The following is a 20,695-nucleotide window of genomic DNA, read 5'->3' on the forward strand; positions in this document are numbered from 1 at the left end:
CAGCCGGCTCCACCTGTGCACGCCTGGCAGCAGGACTCCCGGGCGGTCACCTCCAGCCAGATCCACCTGTGCACGCCTGGCAGCAGGACTTCCGGAGGAGCTGCTGGTGTGGGCTCTGGAGACCAGCATCTCAGGCATGAGGCCAGACCTGGGCCAAGGCCCTCCCACCCAGAACCTCTCTCTTGATGGGGCACTTCTACCCCAGGGCCAGTGTGGGCAAGGAACACGTTCTAGCAGTGTCTTCAGGGTCCTCCAGCTCCGGGACAGGCAGGGTCTCTGGCCAGAGTCCCCGGGCTCTGACCCCACGAGCTCTCCAACGGCCCTGCCTTTCCTTGCTTGGTTCCTCAGAAGGAAGTTGGGGGTGGCTTCTGGGAGGCTGTGCCTGCAATTTCTAGGGCTGCCACCAGAGGGTGGTAGCACAGGGCCCTGCACGGTGCTCCTGAGGGTGGAACAGGAGCGGGTGTCTGACTCTGCCATGGCCTCACCTGTGTGATTCAGCGGCTTTGGTGCCTGCGTATCCAGAGCCTGGTGTTTTCCCCCGCCCTAAGGAGGAAAAGCTACTCTCCCTGGCTGCCAGCCCCTTTCCAGCACAAAGTACTGAGAATGTGAAAAGAGCCAGGCTTGAAAAATGGCTCTTGTCAGCTTTACACAAGCAGCCCTGGTGCCCCAGCAGCCTCCTCAAGCTCTGATCCCATCTGGGCAGGGGGTCTTGTGTCCTGACACATCGCCAGGAGGTGTTCCTGCACCTGCACCATCCCCTCACTGTCCCCGGAGCACAGCAGCTGTCTGCACTCGGGTCCGAGGGCAGACGCCAGGGTAGCCCCTTCGGAGTGAGGTCTGGGGCTCAGGTGTGGGGAGGGTGGGTGGTCCTGTCTCTTAGTGGGAGGGGACTCACACAAGAATGGGCTTCCAGCCCCGAGCTATGGAAAGGTAAATTGGGTCACTAGAGGGGTCGGAGTTCTGGCTGGGTGGCCGCAGTTCCCAACCCACCAGCTGGGACTGAAGCTGACCTGCTGTGAGTTGAGATTGGCTCACCGAGGTCCCCAGCTGCACCCAAGGTGGGCGCTGCTGTTGTCCCCATTTTACAGAAGAGGGAAACTGAGGCCCTGGCCGTGGAGGGTCGCCTTCGGGCAGGGGTGAGCAGGGTGCTGGGACTTTGATCCAGATCAGCCTGTCTTCAGTCTCAGAACAAGTTGGAGAATGAAAGCGTCGGTCACCGAGTGGGTCTTCACTCGGCTCGTTCATTCTGTGACTCTGCACTGAACGTTTGTGGAGGCGACGGTCCTAGCGACCATCCTATCCTGGGGAAATGGAGGCCCAGGGCTGGTTTGGGACTCAGCTTGTTGCTTTGTGGCCCTGGAAAAGCCCTTTCCCATCTCCGGACTTCAGTCTCCCTACCTAGAAAAGAGTGGGGAGAGGTCTCCAAGCGTGCTTCCGCCCCGACAGACTGCAGTGTTGGTTTCAGGGCTGCTGCCCTGGTGGGGGCTGAGCAGCAGCTGCCCCTCCCAACTTCCTGTTTACTGTGGCTGCAGAGCCTGTCCCTTCACTCAAAGCCAGTGTGATCACCATGGCAACCGGCCCGTATTTGTTCCAACAGGTGGGCAGAACCTGGTGCAAGACTGCAGAGGCAGGGGGCATCGCTCCCAGACGCTGGCTCCAGACCCGCCAGCCCCTCAGGAGGGACGCTGCTGCAGAAGGGGGCTCAGGGCGCAGGCCCCCTCCCCTGCTTCCCCCGCGGCGTCCCCGGCCCAGGCAGTCCCTGCATTTCCTGCAAGCTCCCTGCCCTCCCCCACCAGCCTGGCTGTGCTGGGTCAGGATTGGGCAGAGCCTGGGGCCGAGCATCTGGAAGGAGAGCCCACCCAATGGTCCTGCCCCCCATCCTGCACAGACAGGCGCGGGGCGGGCATGGATGGGAGTGAGTTGGGATCCAGAAGTCAAAACACTTGTTGGCAGACGGGCCCCCTCCCTTTGAGGAGCTGTGTTCTGGAAGCCCATCTTGCCTTGGGCTGCCCTGGTGCCCTTTCGGGTGAAAACTCCAAAGTCTGACACCCTGCACCCCCCATCCCCAAAGGACTATGAGTGTCCAGCTGTATTCGGCCAAGCGCAGGTGGGGCCAGGGCGCTGTGCTCTTGGCAAGTCCGAAAGCCTCAGGACCCCCCAGGGCCGTGCTTAGCACAGACTTCTCCAAGTGTGGTCCCCAGACCTGCGGCAGCAGCCTGCAGCTGGGAAGTACAGGCACTGGCTGGCGCGGGGGTCCGCGCCTGTGATCTCAGCGACTTAGGAGGCCGGGAAGGGGGACCCCTTGAGCCCGGGAGATGGAGAGCAGCCTGGGCAACATAGGGAGACCCCCATCTCCACAAAATAACCCCCCCCAAAAAAATAGCCTGCGGGAGGTCCCAGCTACTGGGGAGGCTGAAGCGGGAGGATCGCTTGAGCTGGAGAGTTCGAGGCTGCAGTGAGCCGAGATGGCGCCCCTGCGCTCCATCCTGGTCGAGAGCTTTGAGAGCTTTTTTGAGACCCTGTCTCAAAAGAAGGGAAAAAATGCAGATTGCGCCCCCGCCCAGACTTTGGGAACCAGCGGGTTGGGGACGGGACCCATCAATGCCTTAACAAACCCTGCAGGAGACCGCGGACCCGCTGGGTTCCAGGTCAGCGCGGCGGAGGGAGAGTGGGGAGCCGCCCGGGAGGGGCTGGCCGGATCCAGTTCAGACCCCAGGGGCTCCGGCCGGCTGTGACCCGACGAGCGCCAACTGGGCCCTCACCAGAGCCTCAGGGACGATCGCCCCACAGGCCGTCCGCGTGGGCGTGGGGCGTCCCGAGTGGATTCCTGCAGGACGCACCCCTGCTCCGAGAAGAGAGGGGCGGGACCCTCGAGGGGTCCCTGAGCGAGGCCCTTCCAGAAAGGTCTGCGGCGCTGCCGGTCTTGGTGACTCTGGGTTCCCTGGGGTCCGCGGAGGAGACCCTGCCGACCAACCCCTCCCGGACCCCACGTGCCACAGGGAGGGCGCGCGCGGCCAGGCGGGGTCCCGAGGCACCCAAGCCCGCTCCCCGTCCCGCAGACACCTGTGAGTTGACTGACAGCCCCGCACCCCGGGGGAGGGGGCTCCGGCGCGGCTCAAGGCACAGGGACCCCGGCCCGGTCCCCCAAGGCGCACTGAGCGCGGGGGGCGGGGCGAGCCCGGGGTCGTGGGCGGGGCGAGCGCGGTCAGGCCCCGCCCCCAGTAAGGCCCCGCCCCCGCAGCGGCGTCCGCCCCGCAGTTGCTCAGTCGTCGGCGCGCGCGGCTGGGAACGGTCGCTGAGCCTCGGCGTTCCCGAGCTGGTGCCCGAGCGCGGCGCCCCAGGAGCCCCTCTCCCCGCGCCGGCCCACGGTGAGTGCCGCGGGCTGCAGCCGGTGCTGTTGGGCCGCCGTCGGGGCTCGGCCCCGAGCCCCCACCCGGACGGACCGACGGCCGCCGCCCCCTTGGCCCGGGTCCCCCAGGAGTCACGGGGGTGGCCTCCGAGGCGGGGGGCGGTGGGAAGGTCTCGACGCCCCCTCGGCCATGGGGAAACTGAGGCCGCGCATGCTCGGAGGGGCGGGGTCTCGGGGGCATTTCTCCGAGCGCGCAGGAGCAGGTGCGGCGGTGGGGTCCGCACTGCGGAGCGGACGGGGGTGGTATCGGGGCTCTGGCGACGGCCTCCCCCGCACTTGGGCCGCCAAGCGAGGCTTCGACCCCCGCGCCCGCCTCCCCAGGGGAGCAGACGGGCCCGGGGCCTCCCAGCACCCCTCCCGGGCGGGCTGCGCCCCCCCCAGCGCCCTCGTCTCTTCCGTCCTCCCGCAGGTCCTCGTAGGGCCCTTCAGGCCCCCCCAAATCCCTGCGAATGTAAAGTCGCCCCTCCTTCAGCCCCACTCCGCGAAGGGCTGTGGGCTCTTGGCCTGAGCGGGGGTCTCCGGGGGAGAAGTTTAAAATGACACACTAGGCCCGCCCCCAGACTCCCCCCGGACCGCCCGCCCCCTCCAAGGGGAGAGACCCCCTTAGAACTGAGGGTGCGGCTCCCGCGGGCGCCCGGAGCCCTGGGAAATGGGGTGCCGCGAGGCGGGGCAGGGGGGGGGTCGGTGAGCAGAGGGAGGAGAGAGCGCTGCGCAGACACAGGAGAGGGGAGGAAGGCGGCGCCGCGGACTCCGGTCTCCTGCGCTCCTGCTGGGCGCCAGCAGCTGGACCTTGGCAGCCCGTCTCAGACTTCAGGGAGCCCAAGGCCACCGGCAGCACTTGTTAGAATGCAGATTCCCGGGATTCGACTGGAATGAGACCCCGGGGAGCAGCGTTTGTAGCGGGCCCGCCAGGTAACCTGCACCTGGGCACTGCCATCAGCCGCGCAGGGGCCGTCTGGAGGAGTCAGTCAGACCAGGGAGAGATTCCCACGGGAAACCCCCAGGGCCTGGTGAAGGGGAGTCGGGGGCGTTGAGGGAGGAAGAGCGGGGAAGCTGGAGAGAAGACCAAGAGGGCGGCTTGGAGAGCCAGCCTGTGGGGCAGACGTCCCGCCACCTCCCCTGACAGGCACACACCCAGGGCACCAACAGCCACCCCCTGCCCCAAATGTGGTAAGAAGGGCGGCCCCAGCACGTTGAAGGCGTTTGTTCCCAGACATCCTGCACTGGGGAGGAAGGTTGACCCAACCTCTGCTCTGCTGCCCCCAGACTCAGCTACCTCACTGTTCCCCCACCCCCAGCCCCCAAACGGCCTGGCAGGAGATGGCTCAGAGTCCCAGTTTCACATCTGGGCTCTGGGCAAGTCGCCCCTGCCCTGGGCTGTGAAATGAGACGTGCCATCCTCCTTGCAAAATGTCATTCCCCATTCAGCCAGGGCCTGGGGGACAGCCAGGGAGCAAGGTGGGACGGGCAGGTGTGGCTCCGTCCCCGTGCCACAAGGCAGGAACTCCTTGGCAGTCCTCCCTCTGCTCACTGGACACATGGGAGTGTGGTCCTGGCCCTGGCATCAGGCATGAGCAGAGTCTGGGCTCATCCTGCCTCATGCTACTGTCCCAGGGTGAGAGCCTGGGAAGGAGTTACACCACATCTGGACCCACGGGAAAGACGGGGGGTCCCCTGCACCTGGCTCACTCCTGTCCCATAAGTGCTGAGAGCCACCCAGGCAGTCAGTGCTTCCTGCACTGGTCACAGACACAGGCAGATGCGTATGTCCACCATTCACAGCAGCTCTGGCCTCTGTAGCAGGTGGCTCCCAGGGCCCATGCAGTTGGGTGCAGCCAGGCTATGAGCTGCCCAGGCAGCCTGGGGTTTCCAGGGCAACCAAAGGGGTTTCTGCGCACCCAGGATGAACCAAGTCTTCTGTACACCTGTGCCAAGACGCCACTATTGCACCCATCCTAGCAACGGGCAGCGGGAGGGGCAGGAGCTGCGGTTGGGGTCAGGGTGGCCGGCCTAGCTGGTTGTCTCAGGAGCTTAGCACTGGGGACACCAGAGAGACCTGGATGGCCGTCCCCGGCCCACCTGCTGGCTCTGGGACCTTGGATAGGCTCTCCGCCCTGCGCCCTCTGTTTACCCATCTGAGATGCAGGGAGCAAAGGGCATCCCTCTCGGGCCGCTCTGGGGATGAGGAGGTGAGTGTGGAGAGAAAAATGCAGGGAGGGCACTGAGCCCCCTCTTTCTGCCTGGAACATCTTGTTCTCACCAAGACACCCCCTCCCCAACCCCGCAGCTCGGGCCACTTAGCTCCTGCGTCACGTTTGTCTCCAGGACTGCGAGCCCCCATCGCCCCGTCACACGCACATGCGGCCGGCGGTTGCCCTGGCAACAGCTCCAGCAGCGGCTGCTCTGCTGGCTTCGGGGGGCTGCAAGGGGAGCAGCCTTTTCCACCCAGCAAGGGAGGGGAAGCAGGGTCTGCGACTCCCGGGTCCCTGGGGATTTCACGACTGGCTGTGGGGGTGACAGCTTCCTGAAGCATTGTACCCAGCCCACTGAGCCCCCTGTCTTTTGGGGGGAGGCTCACAGGGGAAGGCACTGATAGGTTTGAAGGAGTGAGGCCCCCCCCAAGCATTACCTCTCACAGGGTGGGAGCCGCAAACCCTCCTTCCTGTCCTCAGCTCTAGGGTCTGGTCCCATGAGAGCCTGCACCCAGGGCTCGGGAGCTTGCAGGGACCCTGGAATCCGGTTGAGATGTCCAGGAATGGTGTCTGAGCTAGTGTGGGTGTAGATTGGGGCTGGTGACCCTGAACCCCCACAGACACAGCAGGGGCCCGGGAGCTGGCGCCACAAGGTCCATTTGGAACCCACCACTGGCACGGTGTGCCCGGGCCCCTGTGCTGCCCACTGAGCTTATGAGTCTAGTGCAGCCAAGGGGAACTGGCCTGGGCATGCAGGGGAGGGGTGGGCTAGCCTGGCCCTCACCGCCAACTGTCTGTGGGAGCCTGGGTGAGCAATAGAACCTGCTGAGTCTTCGTTTCCTCTCCTGTTCCATGAGAATGACCATGCCCCCTGCAACGGCCAGTGTGCCCAGCCCGGAGGCACCCTCCGCAGGTGGATGAGAGAGCACTGGCAAGGGAAGGGGACCCAGATAGCAAGGCTAGGACCCCGGGGGTCTGGGGGAGCACGGTGTCCTAGAAATCAGAGACCGGCAAGGCTGGGACAGGAGCCCAAGAGTGGCTACGTCTCTTGTGGTGGGGCAGAGGTGGCCTGACTCTGGGACAGTTTTCATGGAGGGGGGAGGGGACCTCCCTGGGGCTGCTGGGGGGCCATGTAGGCAGACGCAGTGCAGAGGTGGAGGGTCTGCATCTGTACCAGTGTGGAGGAAGAGGGTCTCAGGAGGCTGTGGTGTCTTAGCCATCATCCTGCCCCTGTTGAAGGGGTGTGCAGGTCGGTACCACCCGGCCTTCCTCCCTGACACGGGTGGGCTCGGCGGCGGTGGCTCATGCCTGTAATCCCAGCACTTTGAGAGGACGAGGCAGGTGGATCACCTGAGGTCAGGAGTTCAAGACCAGCCTGGCCAACATGGTGACACCCCGTCTCTACTGAAAGTACAAAAAAATTAGCCAGGCGTGGTGGGGGGCGTCTGTAATCCCAGCTACTCGGGAGGCTGAGGCAGGGGAGAATCACTTGAACCTGGAAGTGGACGTTGCGGTGAGCTGAGATCGTGCCACTGCTCTCCAGCCTGGGCGACAGACTGAGACTCCATCTCAACAAAACAAAACAAAAAGTGGGTGGGGCCTTCCGGGCAGGGGTCTGCCTGGGCCTGGGCTCCAGGCCTCGGCAGAGGGCAGCTGTGTCCCAGTGGTGACATCTAGGCTGCTGCTGCTACAAGCAGGAGGCGGACAGGGTGGCTCAGTTGCCATAGCAACATGAGGGGAAGTGACTCCGGATGGACTGGGAGGGAGCTGTAGCCCCCACGCCCGGCATTTTCCAGCGGGGCCCGGCTCGCTTCACGTTCTCGTTTGTACCAACTGTGGGGAGCAGGCCCTGCTTTGTGGAGGCACTGCCCCCCACCTTCCACTGTCCACCTCAGGTTCGCTGACCAGTTCCTGGGGTGAGGAGGGGGCACTGACCTCCGCTGTGGTTGGTGAGTGAGGACCCCCAGGCCGTCCCCTCCAGGGCCTCCTGGCCATGTGAGCACTGCCTGCCCCACCTGGGCATGAGTGCTGCAGCCCAGGCCACCGGCCCCTCCTCTGTCAGGGTGATGAAGACCAACAGGCCTTTCGTACCCAGGCTCCTCTGTGGTCCGGGATGTCAGGGTTCTGGCCTTTCGTACCCAGGCTCCTCTGTGGTCCGGGATGGCAGGGTTCTGGCCTTTCGTACCCAGGCTCCTCTGTGGTCCGGGATGGCAGGGTTCTGGCCTTTCGTACCCAGGCTCCTCTGTGGTCCGGGATGGCAGGGTTCTGGCGAGTTTTTACCTCCTGCATAGGAGAGCTGGGTACCTGGCATCTGTCCTGGCCCCAGAGTGGGCACAGGGGGCTGGGGGAGCTGAGCGCTATGACCCAGATCTTGGTCCTCTTAGTGCAGCCCCAGGAGACAGGTGCCTCCCCCTGTGCTGTCATGGGGAGAGGTGTTGGGGGGCGAGTGCAGCAACCACCTCCCTCTCCAGTGAGACCCCAGGAGCCCCTGGCTGGACCCCCGGCTCCGGGTGGGCACCAGCCCCGCCTTTGATGGCATCCGCTACCTCCTACCTGAAGCCGCCCTGTAGGGCGTGCAGGGACTTAGCTGGTCACCCAGCAGGTGTGTGGACAGGAGCCCAGTGCCATCCAGGCTGTGGGTGAGCCCCCAGGCCTCTGCCCCACCTCTTCCCGCCCACCCCCTGCCTGCCGTGGCCTCTGTGGTGCACGGAGGATGGAGTGGGTGACCTGAGGCTGCGGGCCGTGCTCTCTGCTGTAGGTCACCCACCATGTCGACCTTGCTGGACATTAAGAGCAGCGTGCTCAGGCAGGTGCAGGTGTGCCCGTCCTTCCGCCGCAGGACTGAGCAGGAACCAGGGAGTGCCAGCGCCGACCCACAGGAGCCTGCCACGGGGGCCTGGTGGGTGCCCAGGGGCCCAGCCCCACACGCTCACAGGGTCACTCCCCACCAGACTTCACACACGGCCACCCTGGCCCCAGCCCACCTAGGTGCAAAGGAGGGCCTGCACTCAGCCGTGCCACACTGTGGAGGTCACATGGCCCTGTCTGCCCCTGGAGTTGAGGGTCCCAGGCAGGGGCCAGTGTGCTGAGAGCCTCGAGCTGACCCAGCCCTTCCTCCAGGAAACCTGGGGACGGCGTGGAGTTCTTTGCCCACATGCGCCTCATGCTGAAGAAGGGGGAAGGCAGACAGGGCCTGCCGTGCCCCGAGGTGAGGGTGCCGCCCGCAGGTCCCGGTACTGCAGCCCAGCATGGGGCTTCCCCCTCCTCTCTCTCCTTCCCCCTCCCCCCTGCCCTCGCTCCCACCTCCTGGGGCACCACTTGTCCTCCCAGCCGCAGGCCTAGGGCTCTCCCTGTGATCAAGGCCCTCACCCTGGGCCCCACACACAGGTCCCCCTGCGCAGTGGCTCACCGGCACCCCCAGAGCCTGTGGATCCCAGCCGTGGCCTGAGAGCCCTGGCCCCGGAGGAGGTAAAGGTGGGGGCCGGAATCAGGGGCAGTTGTCTGCAGTGGCCGCTCTCTCAGCCGTTTATAGGCAGATACTGTGTGCACAGGGTCTGGTGATGGTGGACAGCCAGGGTGGGTGGGTGAGTGAGGAGCGGAGGGGCTCCCAGTGCAGGGCGGCAGAGGTGGGGCCTGGGCTCGGCAGGCAGGAGGGGCTGCTGAGGGCTGGGGGCCTGGGACGTGGCACTGTGGCTGCCCTTCCCCCACCTGCAGGTGGACATGCTCTATGAGGAGGCCCTGTACACAGTGCTTTACCGAGCGGGGACCATGGGCCCTGACCAGGTGGACGACGAGGAGGCCCTGCTCAGCTACCTCCAGCAGGTCAGCCCACCAGGACCCCGTCAGCTTCCCCACCTCAACCCCTTCCCGACCCACTGACACCATGATCACCCAAACAGCAGGATCTCCCCGATCCATGCACAACAGGCAGAGATGGCTGAGGGTGCACACAGACACACACGCGCACAGGCTGACAGATGCACCCCCAAGGACGCACCTGGCTTCCACCTGAGTGTGCTCTGAACTCCCCCGTCCCCTTGTGGCCCCCGCTCCTGCACATGCACTCGTGTGCCCCTCATCACGCCGACCATCTCCGGGCATGCCCGGGCCCCTTGGCACATGGCCTCCGCCGCTCCCTCCCAGGCTTCCCCCAACCCTGCACCCGTGAGGACTGAGGTCGGGTGTCTGTGACTGGGGCTGAGCCCGAGGTACCAGCATGGTGGCAGCCTCGCTTCAGGGGTTGCCTAGGTCCTGCCAACCCACCCGCCCTCCACAGGTGTTTGGCACCAGCACTGAGGAGCACACCGAGGCCATCGAGCGAGTGAGGAAGGCCAAGGTGAGGCCGCCGCTGCCTGGGCAGACCCTGACCAGCATGTGCCTGTGTGGTGGGGGCACAGGGCAAGGCCCTGTCACCTCCATGCTAAGCAGGGTGTCTGGGGGGCAGCTCAGCTTCACCAGCCTCCCACACCCCTCTGTCCACAGGCCCCCACGTATGCCTTGAAAGTCTCTGTCATGCGTGCCAAGAACCTTCTGGCCAAGGACCCCAATGGTGCGTGGGGACCCAGCGGACCTCGGCTGCACCCAGGCCTGGCAACCGTGGAGGGCAGAGGGTGTGGGGCTGGGGCTGAGGCGCCTACCGTTCCCAGGCTTCAGTGACCCATACTGCATGCTGGGCATCCTGCCTGCCTCGGACACCACGCGGGAGCCCCGTGCGCAGAAAGAGCAGCGCTTTGGCTTCCGCAAGGGCAGCAAGCGCGGTGGTCCCCTGCCCGCCAAGTGCATCCAGGTCACCGAGGTGAAGAGCAGCACGCTGAACCCCGTCTGGAAGGAGCACTTCCTCTTGTGAGGCCCTCGCCCATCTAGGTGTGGGAGGGGGGCTCTGCCTGGGGTCCAGAGTTGGGCTGTGCCTGGAGGGGGGTGGCTCGCAGCGGCTCCCGGTCTCTGTGGGGCCCTGTGGCCACTTTCCAGAGGAGGAAACTGAGACCCAGAGATGGGCGTTGTGCCACCGGGGCCACACGGCTGGCGACACGTGGCGGGATCGGGATTTGGACCTGAACAGCCTGTCTGGAGAGCTGGAGCTTGTGGCCTGCTCCCTGCTGCTTCTGAACTCCCTGACCCCGGCCTGGGCAGAGCCTCGCCAGGGACCCTCATGGGCATCTCTCTGTTCTCCATGTAGTGAGATTGAGGACGTGAGCACGGACCAGCTGCATCTGGACATCTGGTACAGGCCCCTGCACCGTGCAGGGCGGGGGGAATGGGCACCTTTTGGGAGGGAGCAGGACGAACTCAGGGCTGGGCTGGGGGCTCCAGACAAGCCAGGTCCTCTCCTCTCCCCACCAGGGATCATGACGATGACGTGTCCCTGGTAGAAGCATGTAGGAAGCTGAATGAAGTCATCGGCCTGAAGGGCATGGGCAGGTATGACTGTGGGGACCTTTCTACCCCTCACCTGTGCCCTCAGCTTGGTCATGGGGCCCAGCGGGCGGTGGCTCCCCAGGAGCCTCAGCGTGATGCCCACCACCGCACTGGCCAGGTACTTCAAACAGATCGTCAAGTCAGCCCGTGCAAATGGGACAGCAGGACCCACCGAGGACCACACTGATGACTTCCTGGGGTGCCTCAACATACCTGTCCGGGTGAGTAGGTGTGGGGTGGGGCTGGTGACGCTTAAGGAAGGGCCTGGGGGGTGTCCCAGTCTTCAAGGGGCAGGGCATTGCCTGGAGGAGCTCCTGCTCTTGGGCCTCCGCTGAGTGCTCACCGTTGCCTGACACCCTCGTTCCCCGGAGAAGTGCAGCCCAGGCCATGTGGTCTCTCCAGGGTCTCACAGAGTCAGTGTGGAAGGAGAGGGGGAGGAGTCTGGTGGGCCTGACCCCCATGCTACCCCCAGGAGGTGCCTGTGGCTGGCGTCGACCGCTGGTTCAAGCTGGAGCCACGCTCCAGTGCCTCGCGTGTGGAAGGAGACTGCCACCTGGTTCTTAAGCTGATCACTACGCAGGTGGGGAAAGTGGGCGTCTTGGTCTTCCACCCCCGCCCGCGGGGCTGGGGCAGAGCTGGTGACCCGGGGGGCTCTGCGTTGCAGAGAGACACCGCCATGAGCCAGCGCGGGCGATCCGGCTTCCTGTCCCACCTGCTGCTGCTCAGCCATCTGCTGCGGTTCGAGCACCCAGCAGAGGAGGTAGTGGGTGCTCCTGGGATTGGGACAGCCCGGCAGGGGGCCTGAGGAGGGGATGTGGGGCTGTCCCGCCTCCACCCACGCCAGACCTCCTCCCCCAGCCCAACTCCAGCAGCTGGCGAGGAGAGCTCAGCACACCAGCCGTCACCATCCTCTGCCTGCACGGAGCCCAGAGCAACCTGTCACCCTTGCAGCTGGCCGTGCTGTGAGTGGGTGGAGCTACGAGTGGGTGGGGAATGTGGGCGGGGCGTGGGTGGGTGGGGCATTGGGGACCATGCGGGTGAGTGGATTTGGTGGTTGGGATGGTGGGTCAGGGAAAGGGGCGGTGATATGAGTAGGTGGGGCAGCGAGAGGGGCGGTGCTATGAGTAGGTGAGGCAGCGCTGACTGGGTGGGCAGGGAAAGAGGCGGTGCTATGAGTAGGTGGGGCAGCGCTGATTGGGTGGGCAGGGAAAGAGGCGGTGCTATGAGTAGGTGGGGCAGCGCTGATTGGGTGGGCAGGGAAAGTAGCTGCTATGAGTAGGTGGGGCAGCGAGGGGCGGTGCTATGAGTAGGTGCAGCAGCGCTAATTGGAGGGCAGGGAAAGGGGCGGTGCTATGAGTAGGCACGGCAGTGCTGATTGGGTGGGGCCGAGAAAGGGGTAGTGCTGTAGGTGGTGCTGAGTGGGCGTGGCAGGGGCGGGGTCCATATCCCTTGACCATGGGCTGGGCCCCGCAGGCACTGGCAGGTCAGCAGCCGCCACCATCAAACCTGCACGCTGGACTACAGCTATCTGCTGGGGCTGCTGGACGACATGCAGGCACACTGGGAGGAGGCGCCCTCACTGCCCCAGGAGCAGGTGGGTGCAGCCGGGGCCTTCTTGCCAGCCATGGCGAAGGGAGTGCTTGGGACTGGGGCTGCTGAGTGCCGGTCGGCGAGGGGCAGAGTCCTGCCTGCGTGGGGGTCAAAGACAAACAAACTGTATGACATGGACTAGAGCCAGCGCTCTGCGGAAAGGAGACGGGAGGCTCGTGGAAGTCACCTCGGGGAGCAGCCAGGACTTAGGACAGAGTTGGGGAAGGCCGCCAAGGTGGCGCCCATCTGAGCGACAGGAGGGAGCGGCCTTTGCAGGATGGACGTGGGAACTGCAGGGGCACAGGCCCTGCGTGTGCTGCGTGGGTGGAAACAGAGGCTGGGACAGGCCGGCTGTGCCCGTGGAGGGTGCTTCTCAGAGCAGAGCTGAGCTGACCATGCGGGGGAAAGCGGGTTGCGGGCCGAGAAAGGGAGGGTGTTTCTCCTCATCAGTGAGCGGTCGGGGCTGCTGGCACTGAAGGGCCCTGTCCCCACAGGAGGAGGGCCTCGCTGATAGCTTTTCCGCCTTCTCTGAGTTCGGGCTGCAGCTGCTGCGCCAGCTCCGCGACTACTTCCCCGCCACCAACAGCACCGCTGTCTACCGCCTGGAGCTGCTGCTGAAGTGGGTGCAGCCCCGCGTGTCGGCGTGGGTGGGGGCGGCTGGCAGGGCAGGCCCCACTCAGCGTGCTGCCCCCACCCAGGTGTCTGGGCAAGCTGCAGTTCTTCCAGCCCTCCTTTGAGATCTGCCCCTTCGAGACGGAGCTGAATATGGACGTTGCTGCGGCCCTGAAGGTGTGTTCCAAAGCCCATTGGGGGCCGGCCGCTAGGCCCTCCCCTCCCCTGCCCTGCCTTCCCGTCCCCTGCACCTCTGCACCACGGTCTCTTGCCCACCTCTCCCTCTTCCCTGTAAACCCCCATGCTGTCTTGGTGGCGTCTGTTGCAGAGAGGCAACCGTGAGTGGTATGACAGGATCCTGAATGCCAGGAGTCCCCGAGAGCAGGTGCGGTTGTGGGGGACCCTGGCCGTGAGGGGTGCGGGCAGCCGAGAGGTGGGTACGAGCTAGGCTTCCTTACAGCCAGGACCACAGCGCCTGCCTGGGCTGGTTGTGCTGGCCGACGCCATCTATGATGACCTTCAGTCCTGCTACAGTGTCTATGCCAGCCTCTTCCACAGGTGGGCCTGGCCTCTCAGGGCTGTTCTGGGGCTGGGGTTGGGGCCAACAGAGCCTGCAGGGAGGGCGCAGGTGGATGAGGTATGTCCCTTCCTCTGCAGCATCCTCAATGTGGACGTCTTCACCCTGACCTTCCGGCAGCTGGAGCGTCTGGTGAGCAGGGTCCCTGACCTCGGGTACCTGCCAGGCATGGGGAAGTGGGCAGAGGCCCTTGACTAGGTTGCTGCAGGTGGCCTGATTCTCCTGTCCTGGACAGGTGGCTGAGGAGGCGTGGGTGCTGACAGAGGAGCTGAGCCCCAAGATGACGCTGGAGGTGGCCTCGGGGCTCTTTGAGCTCTACCTGACCCTGGCTGACCTCCAGCACTTCTGGGATAGCATCCCTGGCCGGTGGGTGCCCCGTCCCTATCTCTTGCAGACAGACTTTTGGATGAGGGCCCCCGGACCTGTGAGGGGGGCTCTCCTGGGGCTATTAGTCTGGAACGTGCTAGTTAAGGCATCTGAGTCAGGGCCAAGCCCTGACCGGCCTCCCACTACAGGGACAGCCGTTCTCTGGCCTTGGCTGGCATCCACACCCCATTCCTGCCTGCTGTGAAGCTCTGGCTCCAAGTGCTGCGGGACCAGGCCAAGTGGAGGCTTCAGGGAGCAGTGGACGTGGATACAGTGAGAGCTGCCCTGGCCCGAGGACACTGGGGCTGGTCCAGGCCCCCAGCCTCCCCCACAACCCTAGCCTCCCCCACCTCCCCATCCTCCCCGACAACCCTAGGCTCACCCGCCTCCCCAGCCTCCCCAGCAACCCCAGCCTCCCCTGTCTCCCCAGCTGGAACCTGTGGACCCTTCCTCCAGGCACAGCAGCTCCGCAGCCACTGCTGGTCTCTGCCTCAGTCACATCCAGGAGCTGTGGGTGCGCCTGGCGTGGCCTGACCCTGCCCAGGCTCAGGGGCTGGGCACCCAGCTTGGCCAGGTGTGTGGGTGGGCCCTGGGGGTGAGGGGAACAGGTGGGGGAGGTGATGGGGCAGGGGAGGGTTCCATGGTTCCCCACCACTGCCCCCTCCTCAGGACATGTGTGAGGCCACTCTCTTCTACACGGAGCTGCTTCGGAAGAAGGTGGACACTCAGCCAGGGGCGGCCGGTGAAGCAGTGAGCGAGGCGGTGAGTGGCCAGCTGGGGAGGGGAGTCGGCAGGAGGTGGGGAGCCATCACCAGGCCCTGACCCATCGCCGCCTGACCACACCTCCCCCAGCTCTGCGTGGTCCTCAACAATGTGGAGCTCGTGCGCAAGGCTGCTGGGCAGGCCCTGAAGGGGCTGGCATGGCCCGAGGGGGCCCCGGGACTCGAGGGGGTGCTCCCCCGCCCCCTGCTCAGCTGCACACAGGCCCTGGACGATGACCTGCAGCGGGAGGCTCACACGGTGACAGCGCACCTGACCTCCAAGGTGGGTGGGGCCTGGAGACCGGAGCGTGGGGACAGTCCCTGGTGCCCCCTGCCCATGCTGAGCGCTGCTCCTGCCCTCAGATGGTGGGCGACATCCGGAAGTATGTACAGCACATTAGCCTCTCACCCGACTCCATCCAGAACGATGAGGTGAGTGCTGGGGCGAGGGGCCGTGGACGGGACTGTGTGTGCTGGGAGCAGGGCAGAGGTGCGGGGGTCAGCCCGGCCTGAACACCCCTGCCTGCAGGCCGTGGCCCCGCTCATGAAGTACCTGGATGAGAAGCTGGCCCTGCTGAACTCCTCGCTGGTGAAGGGGAATCTAAGCAGGTGCGGGCGGGTGGGGTGGGATGGACTGGCCCGTGGTCACTGATGCCGCCCTGCAGGGTGCTGGAGACCCTGTGGGAGCTGCTCCTCCAGGCCATTCTGCGGGTGGGGCCAGCGGGGCAGGTGCGGCTGGCCCGTGGTCACTGATGCCGCCCTGCAGGGTGCTGGAGGCCCTGTGGGAGCTGCTCCTCCAGGCCATTCTGCAGGCGCTGGGTGCAAACCGTGATGTCTCTGCTGATTTCTACAGTCGCTTCCACTTCACGCTGGAGGTAGAGCCCCGAGAAGGAACGTTTCCCGCCGGCCCCCGCCTCAGGGCTGCTCTGACCCCTCCCTTTATCCCCACTGGCTCAGCAGCCACTCCAGGGCTGTCCACGGCGCCACCTCCCGTTAATGCCGAGGTGTGACCTCTGGTGATGGCCTTTCCCCAGCTTTCCTGGGAGCTTCCGACGCCCCCCAGGGTGTGAGAAAGGGCTCTGCCCTGGACTGCTGAGCCCCCAGTGCTGCCTGGGCTCCTTTGTGCTGGGGGTCTCCACCTGTCCCCAGCACAAGCCAGGCTCCCTGACACCTCCACCTTCTTTCCCTGCCCCAGGCCCTGGTCACTTTTTTCCACGCAGACGGTCAGGGTTTGCCCCTGGAGAGCCTGAGGGATGGAAGCTATAAGGTGAGGCGGGACCCTCTGTGTGGCGGGGGCGTGGATGAGGGGACCGAGTTCAAACTGCAGCCCCGCACAGGCTGTGTCCTTGAGCATGAGGTGGCCCCACGGGCAGTCAGGTCTCCCAAGTGCCAGCGCTGACTACCAGCACCCAGGGGCCCCTCCTGACGCGCTTCCCCTGCAGAGGCTGAAGGAGGAGCTGCGGCTGCACAAATGTTCCACCCGTGAATGCATTGAGCAGTTCTACCTGGACAAGCTCAAACAGGTAGGGAGGCGCCCGGGACAGGGTGCTGCCTCTAAGGCTCCCCGAGCCCAGCTGCGCTCACCCGCCTTTCTGCAGAGGACCCTGGAGCAGAACCGGTTTGGACGCCTGAGCGTCCGTTGCCATTACGAGGCGGCTGAGCAGCGGCTGGCTGTGGAGGTGCTGCACGCCGCCGACCTGCTCCCCCTGGACGCCAACGGTGAGCTGCAGCGGGGACGGGTCGGGTGATGGTAGGATGGGGACAGGGGGCTCATGACCGTGCTCCTGCAGGCCTAAGCGACCCCTTTGTGATCGTGGAGCTGGGCCCACCGCATCTCTTCCCACTGGTCCGCAGCCAGAGGACCCAGGTGAAGACCCGGACGTTGCACCCTGTATACGACGAGCTCTTCTACTTGTGAGTGTCCCAAGCCCCAGCCCCGGGCTCCAGGCTGCGGGAGTGAGACTCCCCTGACTGGCCTCCGTCCGCAGCTCCGTGCCTGCCGAGGCGTGCCGCCGCCGCGGGGCCTGTGTGCTGTTCACCGTCATGGACCACGACTGGCTGTCCACCAACGACTTCGCTGGGGAGGCGGCCCTCGGCCTAGGGGGCGTCAGTGGTGTCGCCCGGCCCCAGGTGGGCGGGGGTGCAAGGGCTGGGCAGCCTGTCACCCTGCACCTGTGCCGGCCCAGAGCCCAGGGTGAGTGAGCATCCGGGTGGGGGGAGGGGCAGCGGCCTGTCGCTGGCTCCCACACATCTGCCCACGCCCGCTTGCAGTGAGGTCTGCGCTGAGGATGCTGGAAGGCCGCACCAGCAAGGAGGCGCAGGAGTTCGTGAAGAAACTCAAGGAGCTGGAGAAGTGCATGGAGGCGGACCCCTGAGTCCGTCAGCTGCCAACCCCGGCCCTGGCCCCCACCCCGAGTTCCCTGAAGCATCTTCCAGCTCACTGTGGCCAGCTTTGTGCAGCCAGGGCCCACGGCGCCCCTCCTGTGCTGTGATGTGTGTGTCGTGGCTGGCCCCGTGGCTCCCATCGCCCTGGCCGTGTCCGTCTGGTGTGTGCTGTGAACCCCTGCACCCAACCCCACATCTGGGTGGCCAACTTGGCAGGACCTGGCCAGAAGCTGCCTGGGACACAGTGCAGGCCGCAGTGGGCTTGGCCACCAGGTGCGCTTCCCTGCCCGCTTCCTTGGGCTCCCTGGCCCTGGGTGGGCGGTGGGCAGCTGGTCTCCAGGGACTCAGTGAGTGGCTGTGCTCCCTGCACGACGGGCAGTGTGCAGAGGCATTTTTTGGTAGTCACAGCTGGGGAGGGCACAGGGTGCCACTGGCACCATTGGGTGGAGCGTCCAGAGCCTCCACTCACAGAGGGATGCAGAGGGCAGGTGAGTCAAGAACCGCACAGATCTTCAGTCCCCACGGGGCTCGCAGGGCAGGGACGTCACCCAAGACCGGTGGTCAGTGTGAAGGGCTCCATGCCAACTGGCAGGGTGTCCTTCACGCACATATCTGTGGCCACCCGAGACCTGCTCCACAGCCCCGCCAGGCAGAGCCAAGAGTTCGCCCCAACCCTTCCCCAGGCCCAGGGTGAAAAACAGAGACTCACACGCGGCTTCCTGGCCTGCAGCTTCATTGCGAGCGCGCTGAGGCAGGATGCAGAGCACAGCTGTGCTGGAAATGCGGAGAGAACCCGGACAGCTCAGTCCTGCCAGCAGCCACGAGGAGCCGAGACTGCCAGGCCCATCTACGTCCCTCGTGTCTCTAGATCTTCTTGTTACCCAGCCTCAAATATATACGTGTCTGCAACCCTCAGTCTCTCTGCCGCTTCTTGATTCCTTTCCAAACCTCGGCCGGGGCCCTGGCTTCAGCCCCCTGTCCCTGAGTCTGCTCCTCGTCAGAGCAGCTGCTGCTGGTTCCTCCGTGCTCGGCACCAGGCCCCGGGTCCTCAGACGCATCACTGTCATCAGTGTCCGAGGGCAGCCTGGGAGGGGAGGGGGAGCACGTTCCCAAATGACATCCTCCCTGGCTAGCTGGAGGCAACCTCATCCACAAAAAGCCGCAAGCCCGGGACAGATTCCTCTCCATGTACTCTCCAAACCCAACCTCTCCAGTGGGATGTCCACTTCAGGTTTTCTAGTCAGACCATCGGGGTGTTTACGACACCACCCCCAGGCAGCAGGAGGGGCTCAGGCCAGAGGTAGAGGAGAGCCCTGGGTCTGAGTGATCATGAAATTAAGAAGCCCAAGGACCTACCGGGTGCTGGCCACAGGCCTGTTGGGGTTTCCAGACTCTCTCCCTGAATCCACATCGAAGGGATCTGAGCCGAGAGAGGAAAGTGGTCTGTAAGTGAGCTCAGAGCAGGACCAGGCCTCCCACCACCCAGGCTTTGGAGGGCCTTGGCTCCCAGCCCCGCCAGGGCTCACCAATCTCCTCCTCCTGGGGGCTCTCCTTGGCGCTGGCTAAGAACTCCTGTTCCGCCTGCAGCACCTCCTCCGAGCCGCCGCAGGCCGCGTACTTGTCCAGGAGCTGGCGGTTCAGGTCCAAGAAGCCCTTGCCCCATTTAAACTTCCGAAGCAAAATGACAGCGAGGTCCGGAAAGCCTGATGGTGTGACCAACAAGAAACCCAAAGAAGTAAATGGTCCCCTCGAGTGCGTCCTGATCACCTGCTGCCGGATGGCTCTCCCACGTAACTGCAGGGTCCTCACCAAACATTAGCTCACAGTCCTGAGAGCCCGAGCTGCCCCCAGCCCCAGCCTGCACCTCCCCTGCTACAGTCCACACCTCTGCAACCGACCGAGTCCCCCTCCTTGTTGCGAAACGCAAACATTCCCACCAAGAGTGCCCCATGCCTCATCTGGGCTTCTTTAGATCAGCAATTCAGTAAGGAGGACATGGAGGATAAGCAGGATTCTCGGGGCAGTGCTGCCGTAATGAACGGCACCCCATACGCTGGCCTCTGTACCGCAGCGATCCCATTCCGCCTCCACTGCAACTCCACAGGCCGAAAACCAGAAGTGACAGTCGCGGCTGAAACCCTGGTCGGTCTGAACTGCTTCCCTGTCTGTCCCTTACGCTCCTCCAGGGCTGTGTCCACAGGAAACACGATGCTGGGAGCACAGCAGGAACACCAGGTTGCCCGGTCACGCTGCTGTGGAGCCCCTGGACTCACCTACGATGCAGAAGGTGGCAGCAAAAGCTTCCACGCAGGAAAGTCTGCACGGCCGGCCATAATTTACGGGGTTGGCAGCCACCAGGTAGGGCAGCAGGCGCAAGTGGCTACCTCGCATCTTCCCAAATGGCGTCTCGTCCAGCCTGGCCCAGGAGCAGTCGATGACGGCGACCCCAGACTGCGCCACCAGCTGTCTGCCAGGGACAGCATGGGGTAAGTTCAGGAGCCAGTACTACCCAAAGTGAAGCATGTTCCTGGAGAATTTCTTCGCTAGGGATTCAGGGACATCATTCCGCCATCCCCAAATATCCTCAAACAGACTCCATGAGCAAGGTTTTGAGGCAGCTGTTTGGGGTACCTAGGGCATGCGTTTATTCACTGAACAAACGTTTATTATCCCAAAACCTCCTTTATCCTAAGCTCTGCGCTATGCAAAGCAGGCAAACTAGACAGACGTTCCCTGGCCACGTGGGTGTGGCTGTGGGTGTGACATACAAGTCCCACTAAACGATCCCTGAAAGGAACCACGCGCTGGAAATGACGAGCTAGGGCAGGCCTCCCGCGCCTACCTGTCTGCGGGGGACACGTACTGCTTGCCCACGGGGCTGAGCACCAGACCGCCGAACCTGTGGCCCAGGCGCAGGCATCGCACCAGCCCCAGGCGGGCCAGCTTGCGGCCGGTGCAGCGCCGGGGGTCGCAGTGGCCCAACTCCCACATGGCCAGCGTGCAGGGCAGCGCCGCTGGGCCCGGGCCGCCCTCGCCCTCAGCCGTCCCTGGCTCCACGGAAGCTGCACGAGAGAGAGAGAAGGGCACTCGGCCTCAGCGTAGGATCCCCGGGCAGGCCCTCGAACCCCGACCCGCTCTCCCCATCACGCCTCGCTCACCTTGCAGTGCGGCGCCGATCTCCTCGGCGAAGGCCTCCAGGGAGCGGGTCCGGAGGTGCCGAGGGCGGCCGCCTTCCGCCCCCGGCCCGCGCGCTGCCCTCCTGCGGCCCATGGCGCGAATCCGAGGTGCCGAGTACTCCCCACCCCACGGGTACGCCCCTCAGCCTCTGGACGGGCGGTGCGGCTGCCAGCCCATGCGCGGGGCGCCACTTCCGGTTCCCGCGGTCACG

General features: G+C 65.0%; 2 protein-coding genes across 23 annotated transcripts; one reads left to right on the forward strand and one right to left on the reverse strand.

The window, feature by feature from the left end:
• The first annotated feature begins 3,264 nt into the window (after nucleotides 1-3,264).
• On the forward strand, nucleotides 3,265-18,222 carry BAIAP3 (BAI1 associated protein 3). Of its 21 annotated transcripts, none has more exons than XM_077985076.1 (36): nucleotides 3,265-3,368; nucleotides 7,497-7,550; nucleotides 8,360-8,500; nucleotides 8,722-8,809; nucleotides 8,989-9,069; nucleotides 9,316-9,423; nucleotides 9,878-9,937; nucleotides 10,084-10,150; nucleotides 10,248-10,443; nucleotides 10,778-10,822; nucleotides 10,942-11,019; nucleotides 11,135-11,237; nucleotides 11,489-11,596; nucleotides 11,681-11,776; nucleotides 11,875-11,978; nucleotides 12,490-12,610; nucleotides 13,101-13,225; nucleotides 13,305-13,395; nucleotides 13,547-13,603; nucleotides 13,679-13,776; nucleotides 13,876-13,927; nucleotides 14,031-14,161; nucleotides 14,311-14,434; nucleotides 14,592-14,735; nucleotides 14,831-14,923; nucleotides 15,014-15,205; nucleotides 15,286-15,354; nucleotides 15,452-15,531; nucleotides 15,689-15,797; nucleotides 16,118-16,189; nucleotides 16,365-16,445; nucleotides 16,521-16,641; nucleotides 16,713-16,836; nucleotides 16,911-17,116; nucleotides 17,194-17,580; nucleotides 18,038-18,222. In XM_077985076.1, the coding sequence occupies exons 3-35, from the start codon at nucleotides 8,370-8,372 to the stop codon at nucleotides 17,295-17,297; spliced, it is 3,459 nt and encodes a 1,152-aa protein (XP_077841202.1). In that variant the 5' UTR covers nucleotides 3,265-3,368; nucleotides 7,497-7,550; nucleotides 8,360-8,369; the 3' UTR covers nucleotides 17,298-17,580; nucleotides 18,038-18,222. The 21 variants fall into 21 exon arrangements, with proteins under 21 accessions (XP_077841202.1, XP_077841196.1, XP_077841205.1 ...); XM_077985070.1 differs by lacking the exon at nucleotides 7,497-7,550 and adding an exon at nucleotides 7,991-8,240 and having other exon boundaries at nucleotides 17,991-18,222; XM_077985079.1 differs by lacking the exon at nucleotides 7,497-7,550 and adding an exon at nucleotides 7,991-8,203 and having other exon boundaries at nucleotides 17,991-18,222.
• On the reverse strand, nucleotides 18,024-20,683 carry TSR3 (TSR3 ribosome maturation factor). 2 transcript variants are annotated; one of them, XM_028840350.2, is made up of 6 exons: nucleotides 20,466-20,683; nucleotides 20,171-20,369; nucleotides 19,581-19,774; nucleotides 18,834-19,010; nucleotides 18,664-18,727; nucleotides 18,024-18,391 (listed from the first exon to the last, which is right to left on the reverse strand). In XM_028840350.2, exons 1-6 carry the CDS (start codon nucleotides 20,575-20,577, stop codon nucleotides 18,220-18,222), a joined length of 918 nt encoding a protein of 305 aa, XP_028696183.2. In that variant the 5' UTR covers nucleotides 20,578-20,683; the 3' UTR covers nucleotides 18,024-18,219.
• Nucleotides 20,684-20,695: the final 12 nt, after the last annotated feature.

The sequence above is a fragment of the Macaca mulatta genome, chromosome 20 (genome assembly GCF_049350105.2).
Source record: "Macaca mulatta isolate MMU2019108-1 chromosome 20, T2T-MMU8v2.0, whole genome shotgun sequence".
NCBI classification, from domain to species: Eukaryota; Metazoa; Chordata; class Mammalia; order Primates; family Cercopithecidae; genus Macaca; species Macaca mulatta.

Bases quoted from the DNA above. Each gene is read 5' to 3' on its own strand.
- BAIAP3 (XM_077985064.1), top strand. From the start codon at position 7,762: ATGGCAGGGTTCTGGCCTTTCGTACCCAGGCTCCTCTGTGGTCCGGGA. The intron at 11,979-12,489 runs GTGAGTGGGTGG...TGGGCCCCGCAG, and splicing joins CCCTTGCAGCTGGCCGTGCT to GCACTGGCAGGTCAGCAGCC. The intron at 12,611-13,100 runs GTGGGTGCAGCC...CTGTCCCCACAG, and splicing joins CCTCACTGCCCCAGGAGCAG to GAGGAGGGCCTCGCTGATAG.
- TSR3 (XM_028840350.2), bottom strand. From the start codon at position 20,577: ATGGGCCGCAGGAGGGCAGCGCGCGGGCCGGGGGCGGAAGGCGGCCGC. The intron at 20,370-20,465 runs GTGAGCGAGGCG...TCTCTCGTGCAG, and splicing joins GATCGGCGCCGCACTGCAAG to CTTCCGTGGAGCCAGGGACG. The intron at 19,011-19,580 runs GTGAGTCCAGGG...TCACACCATCAG, and splicing joins TGCCACCTTCTGCATCGTAG to GCTTTCCGGACCTCGCTGTC.